The 22,026-nt window shown below is 36.5% G+C and overlaps 1 protein-coding gene across 1 annotated transcript; it reads left to right on the plus strand.

Annotated features, from left to right (window-relative positions):
* Positions 1 to 3,466: 3,466 nt before the first annotated feature.
* LOC108178621 (dolichyl-diphosphooligosaccharide--protein glycosyltransferase subunit 4-like) lies at positions 3,467 to 3,898 on the plus strand. The gene has a single exon (XM_017349350.3). It carries the CDS (start codon positions 3,523 to 3,525, stop codon positions 3,634 to 3,636), a length of 114 nt encoding a protein of 37 aa, XP_017204839.2. The 5' UTR covers positions 3,467 to 3,522; the 3' UTR covers positions 3,637 to 3,898.
* Positions 3,899 to 22,026: the final 18,128 nt, after the last annotated feature.

Below are 22,026 nucleotides of genomic sequence, written 5' to 3' on the forward strand. Positions count from 1 at the left end.
AAATACTATCAGTTCAGCTGAAGAGGATAGAGATGAGGTGAAATTGGTTTGATTCCTTGAGTTGATGGAAAAGGAATATGCCTGTGAACCAATTTTATTATTTTTTTCAAGAAGAGGGAAAATACTTTGAATTTTTATTCAATGAAATCTCAACTCAGAAGAGATAGATACAGGTGTGAGACTTCACCTAGAACTGTGAGATAAGAGTGCTTATTCAGTCAGAAGGCAAGACATGGATCCTAAAAACGGTTTATTCTTAAACTTGACAATCTAGGGGAATTTTCCTTGCTAAGTTTGGACTTGGACCAAAAGCATTTTTCTTTCTTTTCATTTCTCCCTTTTGTAATGTAAATTTCAATCCTGTTCCTATCCTACAATTGTATTTTAGAAGCTCATAACTTGTCTGTCTGTTTTCATAAGTATATAGTTGAAGAGCAGTTTTATCTCAGGATTAATTTTACCCCAAGTCTCATTCATATCTGCCTTAGAAGAGAGCTTGGACTTCAGAGTTGGTTAAAAAATAAGTTAAGATCCTTGAGTCTCCTGGGATGGAACGAACCTATTTTGTGTATGAGAAGAAAAGGGAACATACATTTGGGGTTCAAAGCTGGAAAGCTATGGACTGAACTGTGTCTCAAAAAACTTAGATATCGAAGACCTGTCTTAGACTGTTCAAGCTGCTGTAATAATATCTTAAATTGGATAGATTACAAACTACAGAAATTAATCCATCACATTTCTGGAGAATGGGAAATCCAAGATAAAAGCATCAACAGATGTGGTATTTGATGAGGGGCATTTCCCCATTCATTAATAGCTCTCTCTTTCCCATATGTCCTTACATCATGGGAGGAGCAAGGAGTCTCTCTGGAATTGCTTTTAAAAGTACACTATTCTCATTCATGATGATTCTGCTCTCATGACTTTATTATCTCTCAAAATTTTCACCCCTAAATACTATCAGAGATCAATTTTCTTTTCTTTTTTCTTTTTTTATTTTATCTTATTTATTTATTTATTTTTTTTTTTTTTTTTAACTTTTATTTAATGCATATAATTTTCCAAAGTACGACTTATGGATTACAATGGCTTCCCCCCCATACCGTCCCTCCCACCCACAACCCTCCCCTTTCCCACTCCCTCTCCCCTTCCATTCACATCATGATTCATTTTCGATTATCTTAATATACAGAAGATCAGCTTAGTATACATTAAGTATGGATTTCAACAGTTTGCTCCCACACAAAACATAAAGTGAAAAATAATAGATGATTTTTTTAAATGATGATGAAATCAGAGCAGACCTATTGTCATGTTTAATCCCAGTGAGAGTCAAGTTGGGAATTGATAATTTCTTTTTTTTTTTTTTTTTTTCTTTTTTTTTTTTTTTTACAGAGGATCAGTTTAGTATGCATTAAGTAAGGATTTCAACAGTTTGCACCCCCATAGAAACACAAAGTGAAATATATTGTTTGAGTACTCGTTATAGCATTAAATCTCAATGTACAGCACATTAAGGATAGAGATCCTACATGAGGAGTAAGTGCACAGTGACTCCTGTTGTTGACTTTACCAATTGACACTCCTGTCTATGGCATCAGTAATCTCCCTATGCTCCAGTCATGAGTTTCCAAGGCTATGGAAGCCCTCTGAGTTCTCCGACTCTTATCTTGTTTAGACAAGGTCATAGTCAAAGTGGAGGTTCTCTCCTCCCTTCAGAGAAAGGTACCTCCTTCTTTGATGACCTGTTCTTTCCACTGGGATCTCACTCGCAGAGATCTTTTGCCAGAGTGTCTTGGCTTTCCATGCCTGAAATACTCTCATGAGCTTTTCAGCCAGCTCCGAATGCCTTTAGGGCTGATTCTGAGGCCAGAGTGCTATTTAGGACATCTGCCATTCTATGAGTCTGCTGAGTATCTCACTTCCCATGTTGGATCACTCTCCCCTTTATTTACTCCATCGGTTAGCGTTAGCAGGTACTAGACTTGTCTATGTGTTCCCTTTGACTCCCAGTCCCTTCACCATGACCAACTGTGAACTGAAACTGATCACCTGGAACAGTGAGATGGCATTGGTACATGCCACCTCGATGGGATTGAATTGGAATCCCCTGGTATGCTTCCAACTCCACCACTTGGGGCAAGTCAGCCTAACCCTACCGTTCGACCCAGCCATCCCACTCCTTGGAATTTACCCAAAGGAATTTAAATTGGCAAACAAAAAAGCGGTCTGCACCCTAATGTTTATTGCAGCTCAATTCACAATAGCTAAGACCTGGAACCAACCTAAATGCCCATCAACGGTAGATTGGATAAAGAAATTATGGGATATGTACTCTTTAGAATACTATACCACAGTAAGAAACAACGAAATCCAGTCATTTGCAACAAAATGGAGGAATCTGGAACACATCATGCTGAGTGAAATAAGCCAGTCCCAAAGGGACAAATACCATATGTTCTCCCTGATCGGTGATGACTGACTGAACACCAAGAGGGAAACCTGTTGGAGTGAGGTGGACACTATGGGAAATGGTGGCTTGATCAGCATAGCCCTGACTGTTAATGAACAACTTAATACATTATCCCTCTTAGTAGTTTTTTTTATCTGTTCTACTTAATATGACTGGTTTAGATCTGTAATTGATGCACAGTTATTCTTAAGTGTTGAAAATTAACTGAAATGTGATCCCTGTTGAACATGGTGGTGGGAATGGGAGAGGGAAGAGATGTATTTATTTTTTTTTTGACAGGCAGAGTGGACAGTGGGAGATAGAGACAGAGAGAAAGGTCTTCCTTTGCCGTTGGTTCACCTTCCAATGGCCGCCGCGGCCGGTGCGCTGCGGTCGGACACCTCACTGATCCATTGGTAGGAGCCAGGTACTTATCCTGGTCTCCCATAGGGTGCAGGGCCCAAGCATTTGGGCCATCCTCCACTGCACTCGGGGCCACAGCAGAGAGCTGGCCTGGAAGAGGGGCAACAGGGGCAGAATCCGGCACCCCGATCAGGATTAGAACTCCGTGTGCTGGCACTGCAAGGCAGAGGATTAGCCTATTGAGCCACGATGCCGGCCGATCAATTTTCAACACATGAATTTTGAGAAAACACATTCAATCTATAAGAAACTTCAATTTAACTTGGTACTTGGAGATATGGTCTTTGGGAGATAATTGGATTTAAATGAGAATAGAGCTTTCTTTATGTTGTTAGGATCTTTATAGAAAGAGGTACTATATTATCTCTCTCCGTTCATCCCTCTCTCTCTCTCTCTCTCTTGCTCTCCCCCTGGCCTTTCTACAATGTGAGGACAAAGCATAAAGGCTTCTCTGACAAGAACCCAACAATGTTGCCACCCTCATCTCAGACATCTAACTTGTTACCCAATCCATAGTATTTTGTTACAAAAGCTCCAGTAGACTTAGATATGGTAACAGAAAATTAAGATTAAAATTAAGTATTCTCCAGGTCTCCTACCTCTGTGCTGTGTGGAGGCGGTGTAGGGTCCGAGGCGGGCGGGGCAGGATGATCATGGACGTGCAGCTCGCCATCTTCACCAACATGCTGGGCGTGTCCCTCTTCCTGCTTGTCGCTCTCTATCACTACGTGGCCGTCAACAACCCCAAGAAGCAAGAATGAAAGTGGCGCTTTCTCCACCCTCAGGGCTCCAGGACATAGTCTGAGGCCAGATGGAGGGTGTGAGGGGCCTCCACACTTCATCCCTCTGCCCATCACAACATACAAAGCAACTACACCTGGAGTTTTCCAAACAACTTTTATTTCCTCAAAGTTTTCCTTAACCCTATGGAACAAGAAGCTGCCACTGACTAGGGCCCAGTGTTAGGGGCTGCTTTCCCCCCACTTCTCCCCAGTGCCCCTCCAATATAAAAATATAGTTATATTTTTTGTGGTCCCCCCAAAAAAATAAAATATTCTTAGAGATCAATATTAAAACATTAAATAAAATCCTAGAATTAAATCTTAAATGTGATTAATAAATTTGGTGCAAAAATACTGCACAAGTTGTTATATGATAATATTGCATAAAATTTCACTCCCACTTTATTGAGATACCATTTTTATAATAGTTTAGACACTTAGATTCCATGTACACAATGTATATAGCATATATAACCTATATACTTCAAATTGCCCCATGGGAGGGCCTTGTGACATAGCATCCTGTTTCTGGGGACACCCACATCCCATTTGGGAATGCTTAGTTCAATCCTGTCCACTATATACTTCCCTTCCAGATTCTTACTAATATACTTGGAAAGCAGTAGATGACGGCCCATGTGGGGCACCCAAATGGAGCATCTGGTTTTGGCTTGGCCATGTCCTGGCTCTTACAGGTATTCAGGCAGTGTACCAGTGGGTCAAAAGTCTCTCTTTTTCTGTCTGTCTCTCAATTTGCCTTTCAAATAAATTAAATCTTTAAAAATAATGAAACTGTGAGTATTTAAAACAAAACAAAACAATGTCCCAACAGGAATTGACAACTGTCAATTTAACTATAGATTTGTCATCTTTTGATGTATCTCTTTTTGTATCTTACTCATAGAGGATAAATTTAAGATATTTTCATATTTATTACAATATTAAATTTGTAAATTACCTTATAATTTATATATTTCATAATTTAATTATAATTAAATGATCAAATTTTTTTAAAAAAATTACTTATTTGAAAAACAGAGAGAAGGAGGAGGAGGAGAGAGAGAGAGAGAGAGAGAGAGAATGAATGAGTCTGGGAGAGAGTGCTCTTATCCATTTGGTCACTTTCTAAATGTCAGCAACACCAAGCTTTGACTAGGCTAAAGCCAGGATCTGTGACCTCAATCCAGGTCTCTCACATGGGTGACAAGAAAGCAATCACTTGAGTTATCACTGCGCTTCCCAGGGTCTGCATTAGTCAGAAACTGGTCAGGAGCCAGGGCCTGGTACGGAGCCCTGGTACTCTGATGTTGGATGTGGTATGGCACACAGGCACCTTAACCAACTTCTTAACTGCAAGCCCAAATGTGTGTTCCAATCAAATTATTTAAGTAAGTAAATCGTCAGTTAAAAAAAAAAAAGTAATTCCAGCTGACCATGCATTGTTTTTCCAGCTTTAAATCTGGAGTTATAAGTCCTGGGATCTTCAAGGAGGCTGCCTTCTCAGGCTCTGGATGTAGCTTCTTATCCTTATTGTCATGACCATGATGGGAATCATTCAGCCCTTTATGATTTTTTAACTTAGAGGTTCAATAACTCATCCATTCACAAGTTTTTCATCTGTAGACCTTTCTCCACTTAAAAATGTGCATGAGAGGGAAGTAGGGAAAACGTGATAAAATTCCCTTAATTATTGGAAGGAGATTCAGCTGCCTTTGAAAGATTGACAGAGTTCAAAATGACCACAAAGTAGGCCTTCAAACCGTAAGTAATGCTCTCACCCAGAAATCATGTTTCTAAATATTTTAACTATCTGGAGGGAGTGCTTCTCGGGAGTGCTTCTCTCTCAGAAAGATAAATTACAACATTTCTTTTAAAATCAACTATATTATATAGATACATTAACATGAAAAATTGATATCCAATTTATACATAATTTGTTCTGTCTTTTGTTACTAATTAAGCATGATGATCAGTATTAATGTGTTGCAGGTAAAGGTCCCTCAAAGGTCACCTTTGTATCCTACCATAGAGATATTGCATGTGTGCAACCCTGGACAGGTAGCGGTAGTTTATATGTATCATTTCCTCAGCAAAGGATACAGAAGTGAATTACAATATTCAGAGGGGGGACAAAATGCATACATGGAAGCATAGAGACAGAGAGAGATGAGAAAGATGGAGAAATGTTCAATGAGCACCTCGTTTGCATTCCAGCTGCTCTATTTGTAACAGATTATCAACACCATAAACCTATGAGACATTAGATGCAAAATTAATACCAATGACTCAAATGGTTTGTATTTGTACAAATAACGCTAATGCAAGTACAAATAAGCATATATCTTTGTATAAATAACCCTAATGACACATCGCTTAAAGCAGTGGGAAATATAAGATAATAAATTTCCTTGTTGTGGAAATATGTATTTTTCAATTGAGATAACTATTCTTTATTAAGAAACAATTGTATGTGACCCAGCCTGTAGGGTAATTGCAACAACATTTTATGCATAATTTGTATACATTTTCTCTATTACATGATATCCTTCTTTTGAAGCTTTGGTAGTTTAACTGGAAGGACCTTAGAATTGGAAATGGAAATCTAAGGTTTTGAGTTCCTGTTCTCATATTTGCCTTAGGGAAAGTTGGTCAAATCCAGTTTCCTCATTTCTGAAATTCTCTGTAGTGCATAAACAATGTAACGTAAGTGAGATTCTTATAGACTGTGAAGTACAATTCAAATATCAATTTTTTCATCATGTCCTCAAAGAACTGAGGAAAACTTACAATTTTGCAACAGATTTTTAATTGATAAATTGTAAACTTGATTACAGTTTGTGCTACCTTTGGCCATTCTGTGTCTTTTGTTTGTTTTCCTATCATGGTGGGGAGATGGGCACCAAAATCTGACATTTTTCACATGACCATTACATTTAACAGGTAAAACATAATTTCTAAAAATAAATGTTATAATTGTTTTAGGTGATTGACTCCTTGCTTTTTACAGTACAGTATGTCTCCATTTGAATTTGATATGGTAAAAGTGTAACTGCTCTTAATATATTATTTTGTTTCTGAAGTGAAACTGAACAAGGACACGAAAGCTGAATTTGTAATTAAAAGAAGGGAAGAATATTTAAATCTTGACATTGAAACTATTAGTAGGAAAAATATCTTACAAAACAGTAACAAAATGATATTGCATTTCACTGTGTTGATCGCTGTTTTTAATGTCGACATATCTAAGGACAGAAACAAAATTTAGACACAACAGCATACATGCACATGCACATTTTATGGACTTTAAGGAGGAAAAACAATCCTAAAACAGATGTTTCTTTTCTCACTTTCGAACGAATATTTTATTGAAATTCTTCACACTAGACTTTACTAATTAATCTGGAAAAGGGAGTGACGGGTGCTGCTGATGCTAATCGCAGGAAACAAACACCAAACTGCGGTCCATTTTTCCCATCTCTGTTTGACAGCAGCATCTGGCTCCATGGCAGGCTCTGTCAACCTTTGCGTTGACATCCAAAGAGCTGCCTCAGGTTTGTCAGTTTCCTGGGATGTCGCTGTTGGGCTGGGGCTTACCGCAATCATTTTATTTTGTCGTTGTTCACACTGGGTCTTGAAAAAAGTCTTCCTTCTGTTTCTGCAATCATTGAAGTATTACAGTCAAAGCCAACCCTACAAAGTTTTTCTTTAATCCTGAAATGTCTGTAAAGGTGCTCTATTTTTTTAAGCTTGAATTTCATGTTAGATATACTTTGAATTTTAGCCTGGAAGCAATGTCCAAATGAAAGAGAGTCAAATGCTTCTAAAGCAAAGCAGGAAGTTATTTAGAAGGTCATAGGAATATAATGAGCCCACCAACATAAAACCAAAGCAAGGAAGTTTAGAAGGGAGGCAGTGATCTTCAACTGAATCTTATTACAGGATTGCTTCCAGAAGAAAGGACAACCGTGAAGTCAAGTCAGATGAAACTAATCAAAAATTAAAAATCTAAGGGCCTAGTGGTTAAGATGCTCATGCCCAGTTTCTGAATAGCTGGGTTCGAGTATGGCCTCTGGCTCCTGACTTCACTTCCTGCTAATGCATATCACAGAAGGCAGCAGTCAATGAATGGCTCCAGTGAATGGGTCCCTGATGGACCTGGATTGAATTCCTGGCTCCTGTCTTTGGTAATGGCCTTATCCTAGCTGTTGTGGGCATTTGAGAAATAAACCACCAGCCATGGGCTTTTTGTCACTTTGATCTCAAATTAAAATAATAATAATTAACAATCTGGTAGAGAGGACTAATGGAAACATACAAGGAATTCCTCCTTGCAATTTCAACATTTAAAAGTTGTAATTAAATTTTTTGTAATCTTGGAATTCCAGAATGATTTCCAGGGAAACACTGTGTGTGGCAAATCACACTATAAGTCATGAGTAGCAGGCCAGCGCTGCAGCTCACTAGGCTAATCCTCCGCCTGAGGTGCCGGCACCCCGGGTTCTAGTCTGGTTGGGGCACCGGATTCTGTCCCGGTTGCTCCTCTTCCAGTCCAGCTCTCTGCTGTGGCCTGGGAAGGCAGTGGAGGATGGCCCAAGTGCTTGGGCCCTGCACCTGCATGGGAGACCAAAAGGAAGCACCTGGCTCCTGACTTCGGATCGGCGCAGCGCGCCGGCCATAGCAGCCATTTGGGGGGTAAACCAACAGAAGGAAGACCTTTCTCTCTGTCTCTCTCTCTCCCTAACTCTGCCTGTCCGAAAAAAAAAAAAAAAAAAAAAAAAAGACATGAGTAGCAATCAGACAAGAATGTTGACTTTGTTACATAATTTATATCATATATTTAATTCACATGAATGACTTAATGATTAGATTTCTGCTACTTCTTTCTGGTATGAAACAATTGCATGACTAAAAGGGTAATTTGTTAGTAACTAATTCCAAAATTTAGAAATAGTTTGTAAAAGAGATTGTTTTTGTGTTTTTAGTATTAAATTGCATACATTTCATGTCATAAGATATTCAAATTGTATTGAAAGACATAAGGAATACACTCAATTTCTTTCCTTTACATAATCCCCTTTTCTACTTTAACTGCTAAATAATATTCCACATTAAAAACATCCTGATATATATGTAATATGCTGTTCTCCTTTAGATAGTTATTTGGATAATTTCCATTATTTCATATTTATGAGAAAATTCCACAGTGCATTTCCTATTTAAATTATTGTGTACTTGTGAGAATATTTATAAGGGATAGAAGTATGCAGAGATAGAGCTTCTGAATTTAAAGTTTAGATGAATTTAAATCTGTGGTATATGTTACCAAGTTGGCTGAATGAAACCTTTACTTGGGTATACTCCATCAACAGTGGATTGTACTTTCTATTCCCCAATATTTTTTATTTGCTTGGAATTTTTATTTATATATTGTGATACCTTATTGTGGTTCTTTATATGTATAAACTTAAGATATATATGCAAATATTTCCATAATTATGAGCAATTATACAATTTTTTATCACTTATGTCTGTTCTGTGAATTGGCTATAAAATCTTACACACATTTTTCTCCTATAGAATATTTCTCTTTCTAAGTAATACATGAGGATGTTCTAAAACCTGGATGTTTCTTTAATAAATCAGGGTCAAATTCTTTTGTAAAAATTGTCATTTATATTTTAATTGTTAAATATTTCAGCAGAACTGAAATTTTAAGTTTTAACCTAATTAAATGTGTTGATTTATTCCTTTATAGATTTTGACTTCGTTTCCTTTTAGATAGAATTTCCATTATCTGAAGTTATGTAAACTTACATTTGATATTTGTTTCTAACAGTTGTTTGGTTGGCTGTTGGTTCTTTAAGCCATTAGATGTCTATCACTATGTATGACGAGCTTAGAGTTCTAACTTGACTTCTTCCCCTTCACTTATTTGGCTATTTGTTGCAATTATTTCCCCAATTAATTGAAAGGTCCTATTTATTTTAAATTACATTTCTTCAAGCCAGTTGATTGTGTCAGTATGTTCTGTTTCATTTACTGATCTTGCTATTAAGACAAATCAAAATAGAAGTACCATGGTTTTGTGAAGATACCTTAGTTTATTTATTTTTTGTTTTAAACCAAAATACTCTAGTTTTGGGGAATATAGAAAGTAGCTATAAATGATAATTGAATGGAAAAATGAACATTTCACTCAGATGCAGTGAACTTTAATCACAGATAATTAAACTATAGTAGTATAGCATTCTTAATCATTATCTGACAAAAGTAAAAAACAAAATTTTACAAAACTATTTTCAGCAATACTGATACATACAGATATTTCCTTTTTCTTTCTTCATATTTTTTAAAATTTTTGCTCCGACATATAAGGGAGAACATGTGGTGTTTATCTCCCTGAGTCTGGCTTATTTCAATGAACATTATGTCCTCCAGGTGTGTTCATTTTGCTGCAAATGGTAGAATTTGATTCTTTTTATAGCTGAATAATATTCCATTTTTATATATACCACATTTTCTTTATCCTTTTATCTGATGATAGGCACCTTGATCGATACTAAATTTTGGCTATTGTAAATGGTGGTGCTATATAGATGGTGAAGGTATCTCTTTGATGCAAGGTATTGAAGTCTTTTGTGTTTATACCCAGTAGGGGGATTGCTGGATCATATGGCAAGTCCATTTCTAATTTTTAAGAAATCTCCACACTGTTTTCCACAGTGACTGCACTAATTTACTGTGTATAAGTGTTTCCCTTTCTCCACATCTTCACCAACATTTTTTACTCTCTGTGTTTTCAATTTTAGCCGTTTTGACAGAGGTTAGGTGATATCTCACTGTGGTTTTGATTTGCATTTCCCTGGTGGCTTGTGATGTTGAAGACTTTTTCATTTATTTGCTGGCCATTTGTGTTCCTTCTTTTGAGAACTGTCTATTGAAGTCCTTTGCCCATTTCTCAACTGGATTGATTGTTTTTTATTGTTGAGTTTTTTACGTCACGATGCTTTCAGGATATTAATCCTTTGTCAGATATGTGATTTGTAAATATTTTCCCCATTCTGTTGGATGTCTCTTCACTCTATTGATCATTTCCTTTGTTTTTCAAAAGCTTCTGAGCTTGATATATTCTAATTTATTTAGTTTTGTTGTTGCCTGTGCTTTGAGTTTCTTGTTTAAGAAGTCATCCCCTAAAACGATGTCTTTGAGTGTTTCCCCTACATTTTCTTCCAGAAATTTCATAGTTTCAGGTTTCAAATTTAGGTGTTTGATCTATTGAGTTAAATTTTGTATATGTTGAGAGGAATGGCTCTAATTTCATTTTTCTACATATATACAACCAGTTTTGCCAGTCTTATTTGTTGAAGACCATACTCCACGGTATGGTCTGAGAACTTCTGTCGAAAATCAGTCAGCTGTATGTACGTGGACTAATTTCTGAGGCCCCTCTGTTCTATTCCATTGTTCCATGTCTTGTTTTTTTAATGCCAGTATAAAGCTGTTTTAATTACTATAGCTTTGTAGTATGCTTTGAAATCAGGTATTGTGAAACATCCAGCTTGGTTTTTCTTAGCATCAATTTGGCTATTCAAGGTCTTTTATGATTCCTTATGAATTTTAGGATTGCTTTTTCTAATTCTGTAAAGAATGCCATTGGTATTTTGAGAGGGATTGCATTGGATCTGCCGATTGCTTTAGGTAACACACATTTTAATGATATTGATTCTGATCCATGAGTAAGGAATACCTTACTTACTTTGTGTCCTTGATGATTTCTTTCATCAATGCTCAATAATTTTCAATGTAGATATCTTTCACTTCTTTAGGTAAATTTATACCTAAATATTTAAAAAATGTGGCTATTGTGAATGGGATTTCTTTCTTGATTCCTCTTTCTGTGAATTCATCATTAGCATATAAAACTACTGATTTTCTATATTTTATAACCTGTTACTTTACTGAATTGATTTATCAATTCTAACAGCTTTTTAGTGGAGGGTTTAGATTTTTCCATGTACAGTATCGTGTCATCTGCAAACATGGATAATTTGACTTGCTCTTTTCCAATTTGTGTCATTTATTTCTTCCTCCTCCCTAATATCTCTTGCTAAATGTTTTAGTACTATATTGAATAGCAGTGGTGAAAGTGGGCATCCTTATCTTGTTCCAGAAATGAGGGGAAATTTTTCTCCATTCAGTCCGATATCGGCTGATGGTTTGCAATATATAGCCTTTATAATTTTTAAGAATGTTCTTCATATACCCAATCTGTGGAGGGTTTTTATCATGAAGGGGAGTTGGATCTTATCAAATTTTTTTTTTTTTTTTGTATCTATTGAGATGACCACACAGTTTTTGTCCTTCATTCTAGTGATGTGATTTATCACATTTGTTGATTTTAAATTGTTGAACCATCCTTGCATATCTGGTATAAATCCTACTTGATTATTTTGTGTGATATTTTTGATGTAGTTTTGGATTCAATTTGCTAGCATTTGGTTGGGCATCTTTTCAACTATGTTCATTAAGGATATAGGCCTGTAGTTCTCATGTCATTGGTTTTGGTATCAAAGTAATGTTAACCTCATAAAGAAAAAAGTTTGGTAGAGTTCCATCCAGTTCAATATTTTGGAATAGTTTGAAGAGTATTAGAGTCACTTCCTCTTTGACTGTTTTGTAGAATTTAGTAGTAAAGTCATCAGGTCCTGGACTTTTACTTGATGAGAGTTTTGAATATTGCTTCAACTTCTTTGCTTGTTATGATTGTGTTTACCTTGAAATGATAGATATAGAATTCAAAATAATGATTGTAAGGAAACTCAATGAAACATAAGAGAATACAGACAGACATGTTAAATAAATGAGGGAATAAATGAGTGATATGAATAGAAATATTACTAAGGAGATGGAACTAATTAAGAAGAACCAAATAGAAATTTTGGAGATGATATCTTAAATCAGTGAAATAAAAAAATATGACTGAGAGCTTTAAAAGCAGAGAGACCAAAAAGAGGAAATAATTTCTCACTTCAAAATAAGAATTTAGAAATAACCCAATCAGATAAAATTAAAGTGAAAGGAATCTTAAAAAGAATGAAGAAAGTCAACTTGAAATATGTGATACAATTAAATAACCAAATATTTGTATTATGGGTATTTCTGAACGAGAAGAAAGGAAAAAAAAAAGACCTTGAGAACCTGCTAAATGAAATAATAGCTGAGAATTTCTGAGGTCTTGAAAGACACATGGACAATCAGATGCAAGAAGCTCAAAGAATCCCAAATGGACTCAACCAAAAAGATCAAGGTATATTGTCATCAAATTGTCAAAAACTAAAGACGAGGAACCAATCCTAAAGAAAATAAAAGAAAAGTGTAAAGTTACATATAAAGGAAACCAGTTAGATTAACATCAGACTTCTCAGCAGAAACAAAGGACAGAAGATAGTAGGAAAATACAGTCAAGTTCTTAAAAGAAAAAAAAAAAATCTTCCTACCAAGAAAATTATATCCAGAAAAGCTGTCCTTTCAAAGTGAAATAGAAATGCAGTTGTTTCCAGATAAACAAAAACTGAGAATTCACCACCACCAGACCAGCCTTACAAGAAATTCTGAAGGGCGTCCTGCATTAGAAGTAAACTTCATGAAAACACGTAACAGCACCAAATTCACTAACAGAGCAGGTAGAATGATTATCCATTCAACAAAATGACAGGTCTTAGTTCTTATCTATGAATCCAAACCTTCGATGTAAAAGGATTCAGTACATCAACAAAAGATTTAGACTGGCTGAATGGATAAAAAACCAGGACCCACTTTAATATGCCTATAAGAAACTCACTTCAGAAAAGAACAGGTCATCAAAGAAGGAGGTACCTTTCTCTGAAGGGAGGAGAGAACTTCCACTTTGACCATGGCCTTGTCTAAATATGATCAGAGTCGGTGAACTCAAAAGGCTTCCATAGCCTTGGCAACTCATGACAAGAGCCTAGGGGGATTACTGATGCCATAAACAAGAGTGTCAATTTGTTAAGTCAACAACAGGAGTCACTGTGCACTTACTCCTCATGTAGGATCTCTGTCCTTAATGTGCTGTACATTGTGATTTAATGCTATAACTAGTACTCAAACAGTATTGTTCACTTTGTGTTTCCATGTGGCAGCAAACTGTTGAAATCTTTACTTAATATATGCTAAACTGATCTTCTGTATATAAAGAGAATTGAAAATGAATCTTGATGTGAATGGAAGGGGGGAGGGTAAGGGAAAGGGGAGGGTTGCGGGTGGGAGGGAAGTTGTGTGTGGGGGGGAGCCATTGTAATCCATAAGCTGTACTTTGGAAATTTATATTCATTAAGTAAAAGTTAAAAAAAAAAAAAAACTCACTTCACAAAGAAACACACAGTCTGAAAGTGAAGGGTTGGAAAAAGATGTAACAGTCAAATGGAAACCAAAAGAAAACAGGCTTAGCTATCCTGATATCTGATAAAAAACACTTTAAATTAAAAACTGTAAAAAAAGAATATGAAAGACATTATATTTGGCTGGTACCACGGCTCAGTAGGCTAATCCTCTGCCTGCGGTGCCGGTACACTGTGTTCTTGTCCCGGTTGGGGCGCCGGATTCTGTCCAGGTCGCTCCTCTTCCTGTCCAGCTCTCTGCTGTGGCCAGGGAGTGCAGTGGAGGATGGCCCAAGTGCTTGAGCCCTGCACCTGCATAGGAGACCAGGAGAAGCACCTGGCTCCTGGCTTCGGATCAGTGCGGTGCGCCAGCTGCAGTGTGCCGGCTGTAGCTGCCATTGAGGGGTGAGCAAACGGTAAAGGAAGACCTTTCTCTCTCTCTCTTTCTCTCTCTCTCACTGTCCACTCTGCCTGTCAAAAAAAAAAAAAAAGACATTATATTTAGATAAAAGATTCAATTCAACAAGAAGATATAATGATCATAAATATATTTGTATCCAACATAAGACCAACCAGATACATAAAGAAAATACTATTAGACCTAAAAGAGAGATTGACTCCAATACATTATTAATGGATTATTTCAACACCCCAGTTTCATCAATGGACAGATCATCCAGACAAAAAAACCAATAAAGATACATCAGAGTAAAACATTATTGAGGAAATGGACCTACCAGACATTTCACCCAACAACTACAGAATACACACTCTTCTCATCAGCACATGGAACATTTTCTTGGATAGATCACATATTCAGCTAAAAATCAAGTCTCAGCAAATTTAAAAATATTGAAATTGTAACATCTATCTTCTCAGATCATAAAGAAATAAAACTGAAAATCAACAAAAGAAGAACAATAGAACACTCATGAATATTTGAAAATTAACCAACATGCTATTGAGTGATCAATGGGTCATTGAAGAAATTAAAAAGATAATTAGAAATTTTCTTGAAATAAATGAAAATAAAAACAAAGCATATCAAAACCTGTGAGATACAGCAAAGGCAGTATTAAAAGGGAAGTCTATAGCATTAAGTGCTTATATTAAAAGAGAAATGTCTTGGGGCCGGCACCATGGTGCACTAGGTTAATCTTCCATCTGCGGCGACAGCATCCCATATGGGCGCCGGGTTCTAGTCTAGGTTGCTCCTCTTCCAGTCCAGCTCTCTGCTGTGGTCCAAGAGATCAGTGGAGGATGGCCCAAGTGCTTGGGCCTCTGCACCTACATGGGAAACCAGGAAGAAGCACCTAGTTGCTGGCTTTGGATCAGCGCAGCTCCGGCCGTAGTGGCCATTTGGGGAGTGAACCAATGGGAGGAAGACCTTTCTGTCCTTCTCTCTCACTGTCTATAATTCTACTGTCAAATAAATAAATAAATAAATAAAATCTTAAAAAAAGAGAGAGAGAAATGTCTCAAATTAAAGATTTAATGATATATCTTGAATACTTAGAAAAACAAGAAACCAAACCCCAAATTAGCAGGAGGAGAGAAATAATAAGGATCAGTGAAGAAACAAATTAAATTAAAACTAAAAAAAATACAAAAGACAACAAAACAAAACGCTGGTTTTTTGAGAAGTTAAACAAAATTAATAAACTTCTTGCCTCACTAACAAAGAAAAAAGAAAAACCCAAATAAATAAAAGTAGAGATGAAAACAGACATTACAGTTGATACCACAGAAATACAAAGGATCATAAAAATACTATGAAAAACTATATGCAATAAGCTAGAAAACTTCAAAGTAATGGATAGATTCCTTGATTCATATAACCTATGAAGATTAAATCAAGTTTTGAAGAAATGCAAATAAAATTTTTTCATAGATAAAATCATCATTTTCCATTAGATTAAAACAGAAAGAAAGCAGCTTGCTCCTACAGTGTTCTATATTTCTGTACTTTCAAACAAATCATCCATTTTGAGAGAAGTGTAAAATAGTAAAATTGGAGATGGTGTGGTAGACATGAACAAGTTAAAAATCAGTCTAGTTTCCCTCGGTCATTATGCTGAATCATTTCCACTAAGCTGAGGAATGTAGGTCTCTATCCTGAGTTGGCCTGAGTAATACGAATGTCAGTCTGTCAGCTTTCTGTCATTTTCTGTTGGAGTAAATGTGCTTCCCTCAATTGCCATATTTAAAGCTAAGTGCATGGAACAGTTTATGGGTCTTTTGTGAATGATTTACAAATTAACTGTGGAGCCAGCCAGACAACCATTTTCATTTCATCAATGATGGGATTTCTTTCAAGGCAACTTTTGGCTAAGAAACTTGGGTGGATGTTATTCATGTGTGTAAGTGTGCCAGAGAGAGATCCAAAGCACAGTGCCACTTATCACACCTCATTTGTAGTAAAAAGGAAAACACAAATCCTTTACATCAATTGCTGTCTTTTTCTGAGAGTGCTTGTTTGGAAAACTGCACTTGTTATCCATCGGTCAAAACTAAATAGGACCTGTAATATAAGTGATATTCCCATTCATTTTTGCATTCCCTAATACATTTATTTGAAAGACATTCACTGAACATCTAACATGAGTGATACAATGGCATCTGGTGGTTATCAGGCCTACTGGTGAATTAAGAGAATTTGCATGGATAAGAGAAAGCTTAAAATGTGATCATCTCTGTATGCTACTGTCCATCAGTTAGAGTTGAGGAGAGACTTTGGACATTTACAATGTCAAGATATTTCTTCTCCAATAGCAGAAAAGAAATCCTCTGAAAATGTCTACAGATACCAAAGGGCACTGGGAGAGGTGCTGAAAAATTGGCGGGTGGGCACACTAAACAGATAAAAAGATATGAAGACATCCACGCATCCCCCCTTCACAGAGACGATAGTACTCATTGCACCCAGGTACATAACTCTGTATTTAGAAGGGCAAATTAGTATGAGCATCTCAAATCACCTTTGCAATACTTTCTTGCTGCTGCTATACAGATTATCCCAAATGCAGTGGTTTAAACAATATACATTTATCTCACAATTCCAGATGTCAGATGTCAGAAAACCCAAACCAGTCTCACTGGCCTAAAGTCAGGGTTCCAGTGTTCCTTAAGGAAGTTCTAAACCAAGATAATTTCTTTCATCTTAAGATCCTTAGTTTAATTATATCTGCAAAATCCCATTATCTATATAAATTAACATGTTCCCAGGAATTGAGATTTTGAAACCTATTTGAGACCATTGTTCTGCCACCTGAACCATCCAACAGGTTGGATTTTGGATCATATAAGCCAAAGTCAGCCTCATTTTATGCTATCAAGAATCATGACTGAAACACTGGGATTATAAAAGTATTGTCAGTGTAACCCAAGACCACCTTAGACATGCTGAGGATTGTCAGAAAGTGGACCAGTGAGTCTATACTTTTTTGCCAAGTGATTCTTGCACACTAAATATTGGGATCTAGGAGCTATGATTTCAATATCATATTGTCTTTCAAGAATCTATCTATAATTTGCATGAGGGTTCTGCAAATGTCTTTGGAAAAATAAAATTAAAAGATAAATTTATGAATGTGGGTTTTTAGTCTAGAAGTTAAAATGCTCCTGTCCCAATTGCAGCTTCTGATTCCAGCTCCCTGTTTCTACAGAACCTAGAAGGCAGTGGTGGTGGCTCAAGTAATTGAGTGACTCCTGAGATGTGAGATGGGGATTGTGATCTCTGCTTCTGAACCTGGCCCTTGCTCAGATCTGGCTGTCTTGAGTATTTGGGGAGTAAAGCAATGGATGGGATCTCTCTCTCTCTCTGTCTCTCTCTCTCTCTCTCTATCTCTCTCTCCATAAAATTGTCTCTCAAAAATTTTTTTTAGAAAGATAGATTTATTATGACCCTCAATTTTTTTGAAACCTGTGCATGTTCTTCATGATACTAATTTTCCATGAACCACTTTATAGTAGCAAAGCTCAGAAAGCAATGTGGATTAATGTAAAAAGGATAGACTCTGGAACAGGACTTCAGGTTGGATTTCCACTCTCATTTTTTTCAGCCATGAGGTTTCTTAGCTGCATTTATTGACATTTAAGATTGATCAAATCCATATCCCTCTAACAGTTTATGTTTTCTCATCCACAATTTGGGGTAATAGCACCTACCTCAGCAGACAAATATAAGTGAAATAAGATAATTATACCAAGATAACAATGTGTAGAATGCAGTAAGTGTACAGTACTTATAGTTTCTCACCACAACATCGCACAATGTGTATATCCAACAAAATAATTTTCCCATTAACTTAATAAATTTTACTTAATATTTCTTTTATTCATCCCAGACTTGCATTTTCTTATTTTCTGCTACAACAGGACTGTGAAGATTATTTAAATCCCTCCTTCCTGTCCAGATGTCCTTTCTCTCCACATCCTTACTTCCACAACTTCCGGATGCGGGTTCTCTGGCCTGTTGATTTTTGCTCAAGATCTTTGATTAAGAGGCTGTGGCATGTTAATCTCTGTAATGCATTTCTCTGTGGACTTTTCCAGTCAGCCTCTCTTTCATCTGGACCTCCTTTAGCCTTCAAAGGCACCATTCAGGGCCAAACTGGGGGTAGGTTGAAGGCCTGGAATAAATCATATTGGGAGGCTCCTTCCCTTCTGGCTAAAAGGAGAAAAGAAGAAATGATAAGACATAAAGAGAAAGGGTCTCTGTGCTTTAGAAGCATGAAGGCCAGGGCATCAGCATTCCATGTGCTTGGATTCTGACCTCCCCAGAATTTGTGACAGGGTTGTAAACATTCACTGTTGCAGTCTGTGTAATTATTAAATGTTTTAATGAATAATGAATTTGTATCTAGGCTTTCTAATGGTATTTCTAACATACTATCAGTAATTTTCATACTTGGCCTTCAAAAATTATTTCATAGCAAATCATAAGTTATTATCATGACCAAAAAGCTGACATACACATTCATAATGAGCATCAGATGAGATTATTTTTACAAAGAATAACTGAACTATATTAGCACTAGAGAAGAGACTAAACCACAATGCAGTAATACATCCAAAAAATATGTAAAACATCTGGTGAACCATCTGTATTTTGATGTATATGAATCAGGAAATTTAATTTGCTAATTTCTATGAAAACGTTTCTCCCTCTACTTAAAAATATTGATCATAATATTATTTTCTTTGGAAGAATTGAATTTGAATTTCTTTGGAATATATATGTGTGTAGATTTCAGTGTCAGGGTCTACATCCCAGAGTGAGTATACAGCTACCTCTAAGGTGTGTCACTGCCATGCTCTGTGGAGAATGTTCAGGTTAGATTTCGATAACAAGTTGTAGCAGATCTACAACTGCAAAAACTTCCCATACTTACGACTTTTGTAAAATGGTAATTCATTGGGACCATGTATGCAAAAGTTAATGTCCTTGTTCTTTTTAAAACAAGGGTTTAAACTAACTTCTAAAAGACCAACCCACCCCGCTGCCTTAACTGTAGTCCAGTTAGAATTAACAGATGTTCTTATAGATCAGTATTTATAGAATTACCCATTTGCCTTCCCTGATTAATATATCAGCCTTTTATGTGAAAGAAACACTCAGAAAGACATTCAAAGTTATTTTTAAACTTGATTCCTCAATATCTCAGCCTGTGAGAAAAACAAAGGAAATAATTAATTTCTATTTCTAAAGAGGGCAAGACCCTTACTTTTTCCTTTTGTTCTTAAAACTTTTTGTAAGCATTGAAGTAAGGCTATTAAACTTATGTATGCATCTATCTATCAAGAACGTGTAAATTCTTAGTAGACAAACATTAACTGGAGAGTGAGTCTTGCTTTGAATATGTTCTCTTTTTAGAAGCTATTTAGTTCCCCTTTTCATTTTTGAGAGATTTAAGACCAATGATATGTCATTAAAATCCAATAAATCTTTTATTCATTCTGATGTTGTTTCTTTTTTAAGATTACAAAATACTGAGAACCTGCCATATTCTCATAATAGTATTATACACAGGGGAGATGCAAAGTAGTCTTAAACAAGTTCCTTGTTAGAAAGCAAACACATTAACAATCCAAAACCCCGACTTCCTGTTTCCCTCTTAGCTGCAAATTCCTCCAGCATTTACTAAAGTAATCATGGATATCCTAATAGAAACTTCTCCCAGGAAAGAGAGAGAGGAATCACCACTCTTTTTCTTTAATGTGGCACTTCCAAGGTATGGAACAACTTGCAATTAGCCATTTTCCTGAAATGTGATTTTGAATCATGAACTGCAGGCACAAGTAAGGATTCTGTTTCTGAGGCAGTAGGAGCAGAGAGTGTGACGTGAGTGGTGTCTGTTAACAGAGAGGGGGTTTATTGAAGATAAAGGGATCTTAGTGATAGAACAGCCCCACATTACATTTCATGATAGTGAAAGAGACAGCAACAAAATGGAAGGACTTTGGGCAATTCTCTTTCTAAAACTGGCAGAAAGTGTCACCCTGAAGACAAGATAGACAGAATAAATAAAAGAAAGGAGTTGGGACCATAGGCCAAGATGCAGCTGTTTTGGGGTGAAGGTAGCAGATGCTGGCAGCTGTGCTGGAATGGTAAAGAATGAATGGAGGAGTGACTTCCAGGGTACCAAGACTCGGGGGATGAGGGTCAAGCAAGTGGAAGATGTGACAAGGATACCAGGCAGGAGACATCTGCATCACATATGTTTCTGTTTTCTTAGTGCTGCTGCCTTTGAGGGAAATGAGTGTGTTTGAAGTTTTATTTTAGCATATAATTTCATCTAAAAATACAGTACAGAGATGGTATCCATGAGTTTAAGGGTTTACATTGAAACCACAGGTATACTCTACTAGATTCTATGCCTGTCTTTCAAACCACCTTTGACAGATAGTATACTCCCTCATCAATTGGATATCTCAATTTCATTAAGGTGCATTTATTCTGGTTTCATTGTAAAATTTACAGATATATTTACACTTTCTTTTTCCTAGCTTAAGTTTTATCTTGGGAGACAGACAGATTTGTCAACACTTTTTGAATGAAGGCTTTAATACAGAATGCTTTGCTTTTAACAAAATGATGAAAAGAAAATGTGGAGGAAAAGGTGAAATATAAAAATGCACTTTAAAGGAAAAAATCCTAATGTTGAAAACTGTAACAGCATGCTCAAGTCTTGTCATATACGTGATGAGTCTTGCATTTGCAAAGTCAAGGAAACTTCATGCGAGAAGCACATAACTCGGCTTTCTGCTATTTGTTGAGCAAATTACTAGGAACTCAAAAATAAGAGGCATGCAGAATTGTCTCACAGCTGACTTGTTCTGCAAAGTTCAGTGGATGTTATGGGTGAAAGCTGTGTCTGGCAATGAAGAAGAGAAATTCAAGAGGTTAAAAAAAAAAGAGTGCCACCCACTACTGTCTATTAAATAAGTATTACACTATTGGCATTGGCACCTGGATTTCACTCAAAATGGGAGAGAGAAAGCTGAATCCAGGCAGATTAAAGTAACGTTCGTGCTGAAAATGTAAACACACACACACAGACGCATATGCACAGTGTATAATTTTTTTCATTTGTTTCTCTTCAGGCGAATTAGAGTGTGGGCTTTCCAGCTAATTGCCCTTATCCTGAGTCCCAGAGAGCCAACCACCTTCTCAATAACTTACAGGTGACTAATTTTTCTCTTTACCTCTTCTGTGTTTAAACAAAAAGACAGATAGCCCATTTGTATCAAATTATGTGTGACAGTTTTGGAAGGGGTTGTATAATTCTGTGAAAGCCACACACACACACACACACATATATAAGTGCACAAACAAAACAAAACAAGACAACCCGCAGGGTGTTGTATTTCATTCCCAACACCATCTTCAATTCTGGAGGCAAAGGCTTTTGTAATTTTCAGAGAGTTTCTGTCTACTCCATTTGCCTGGTTGTGAAGAATTAGAAAA

The sequence above is a fragment of the Oryctolagus cuniculus genome, chromosome 20, assembly GCF_964237555.1.
Source record: "Oryctolagus cuniculus chromosome 20, mOryCun1.1, whole genome shotgun sequence".
NCBI lineage: Eukaryota > Metazoa > Chordata > Mammalia > Lagomorpha > Leporidae > Oryctolagus > Oryctolagus cuniculus.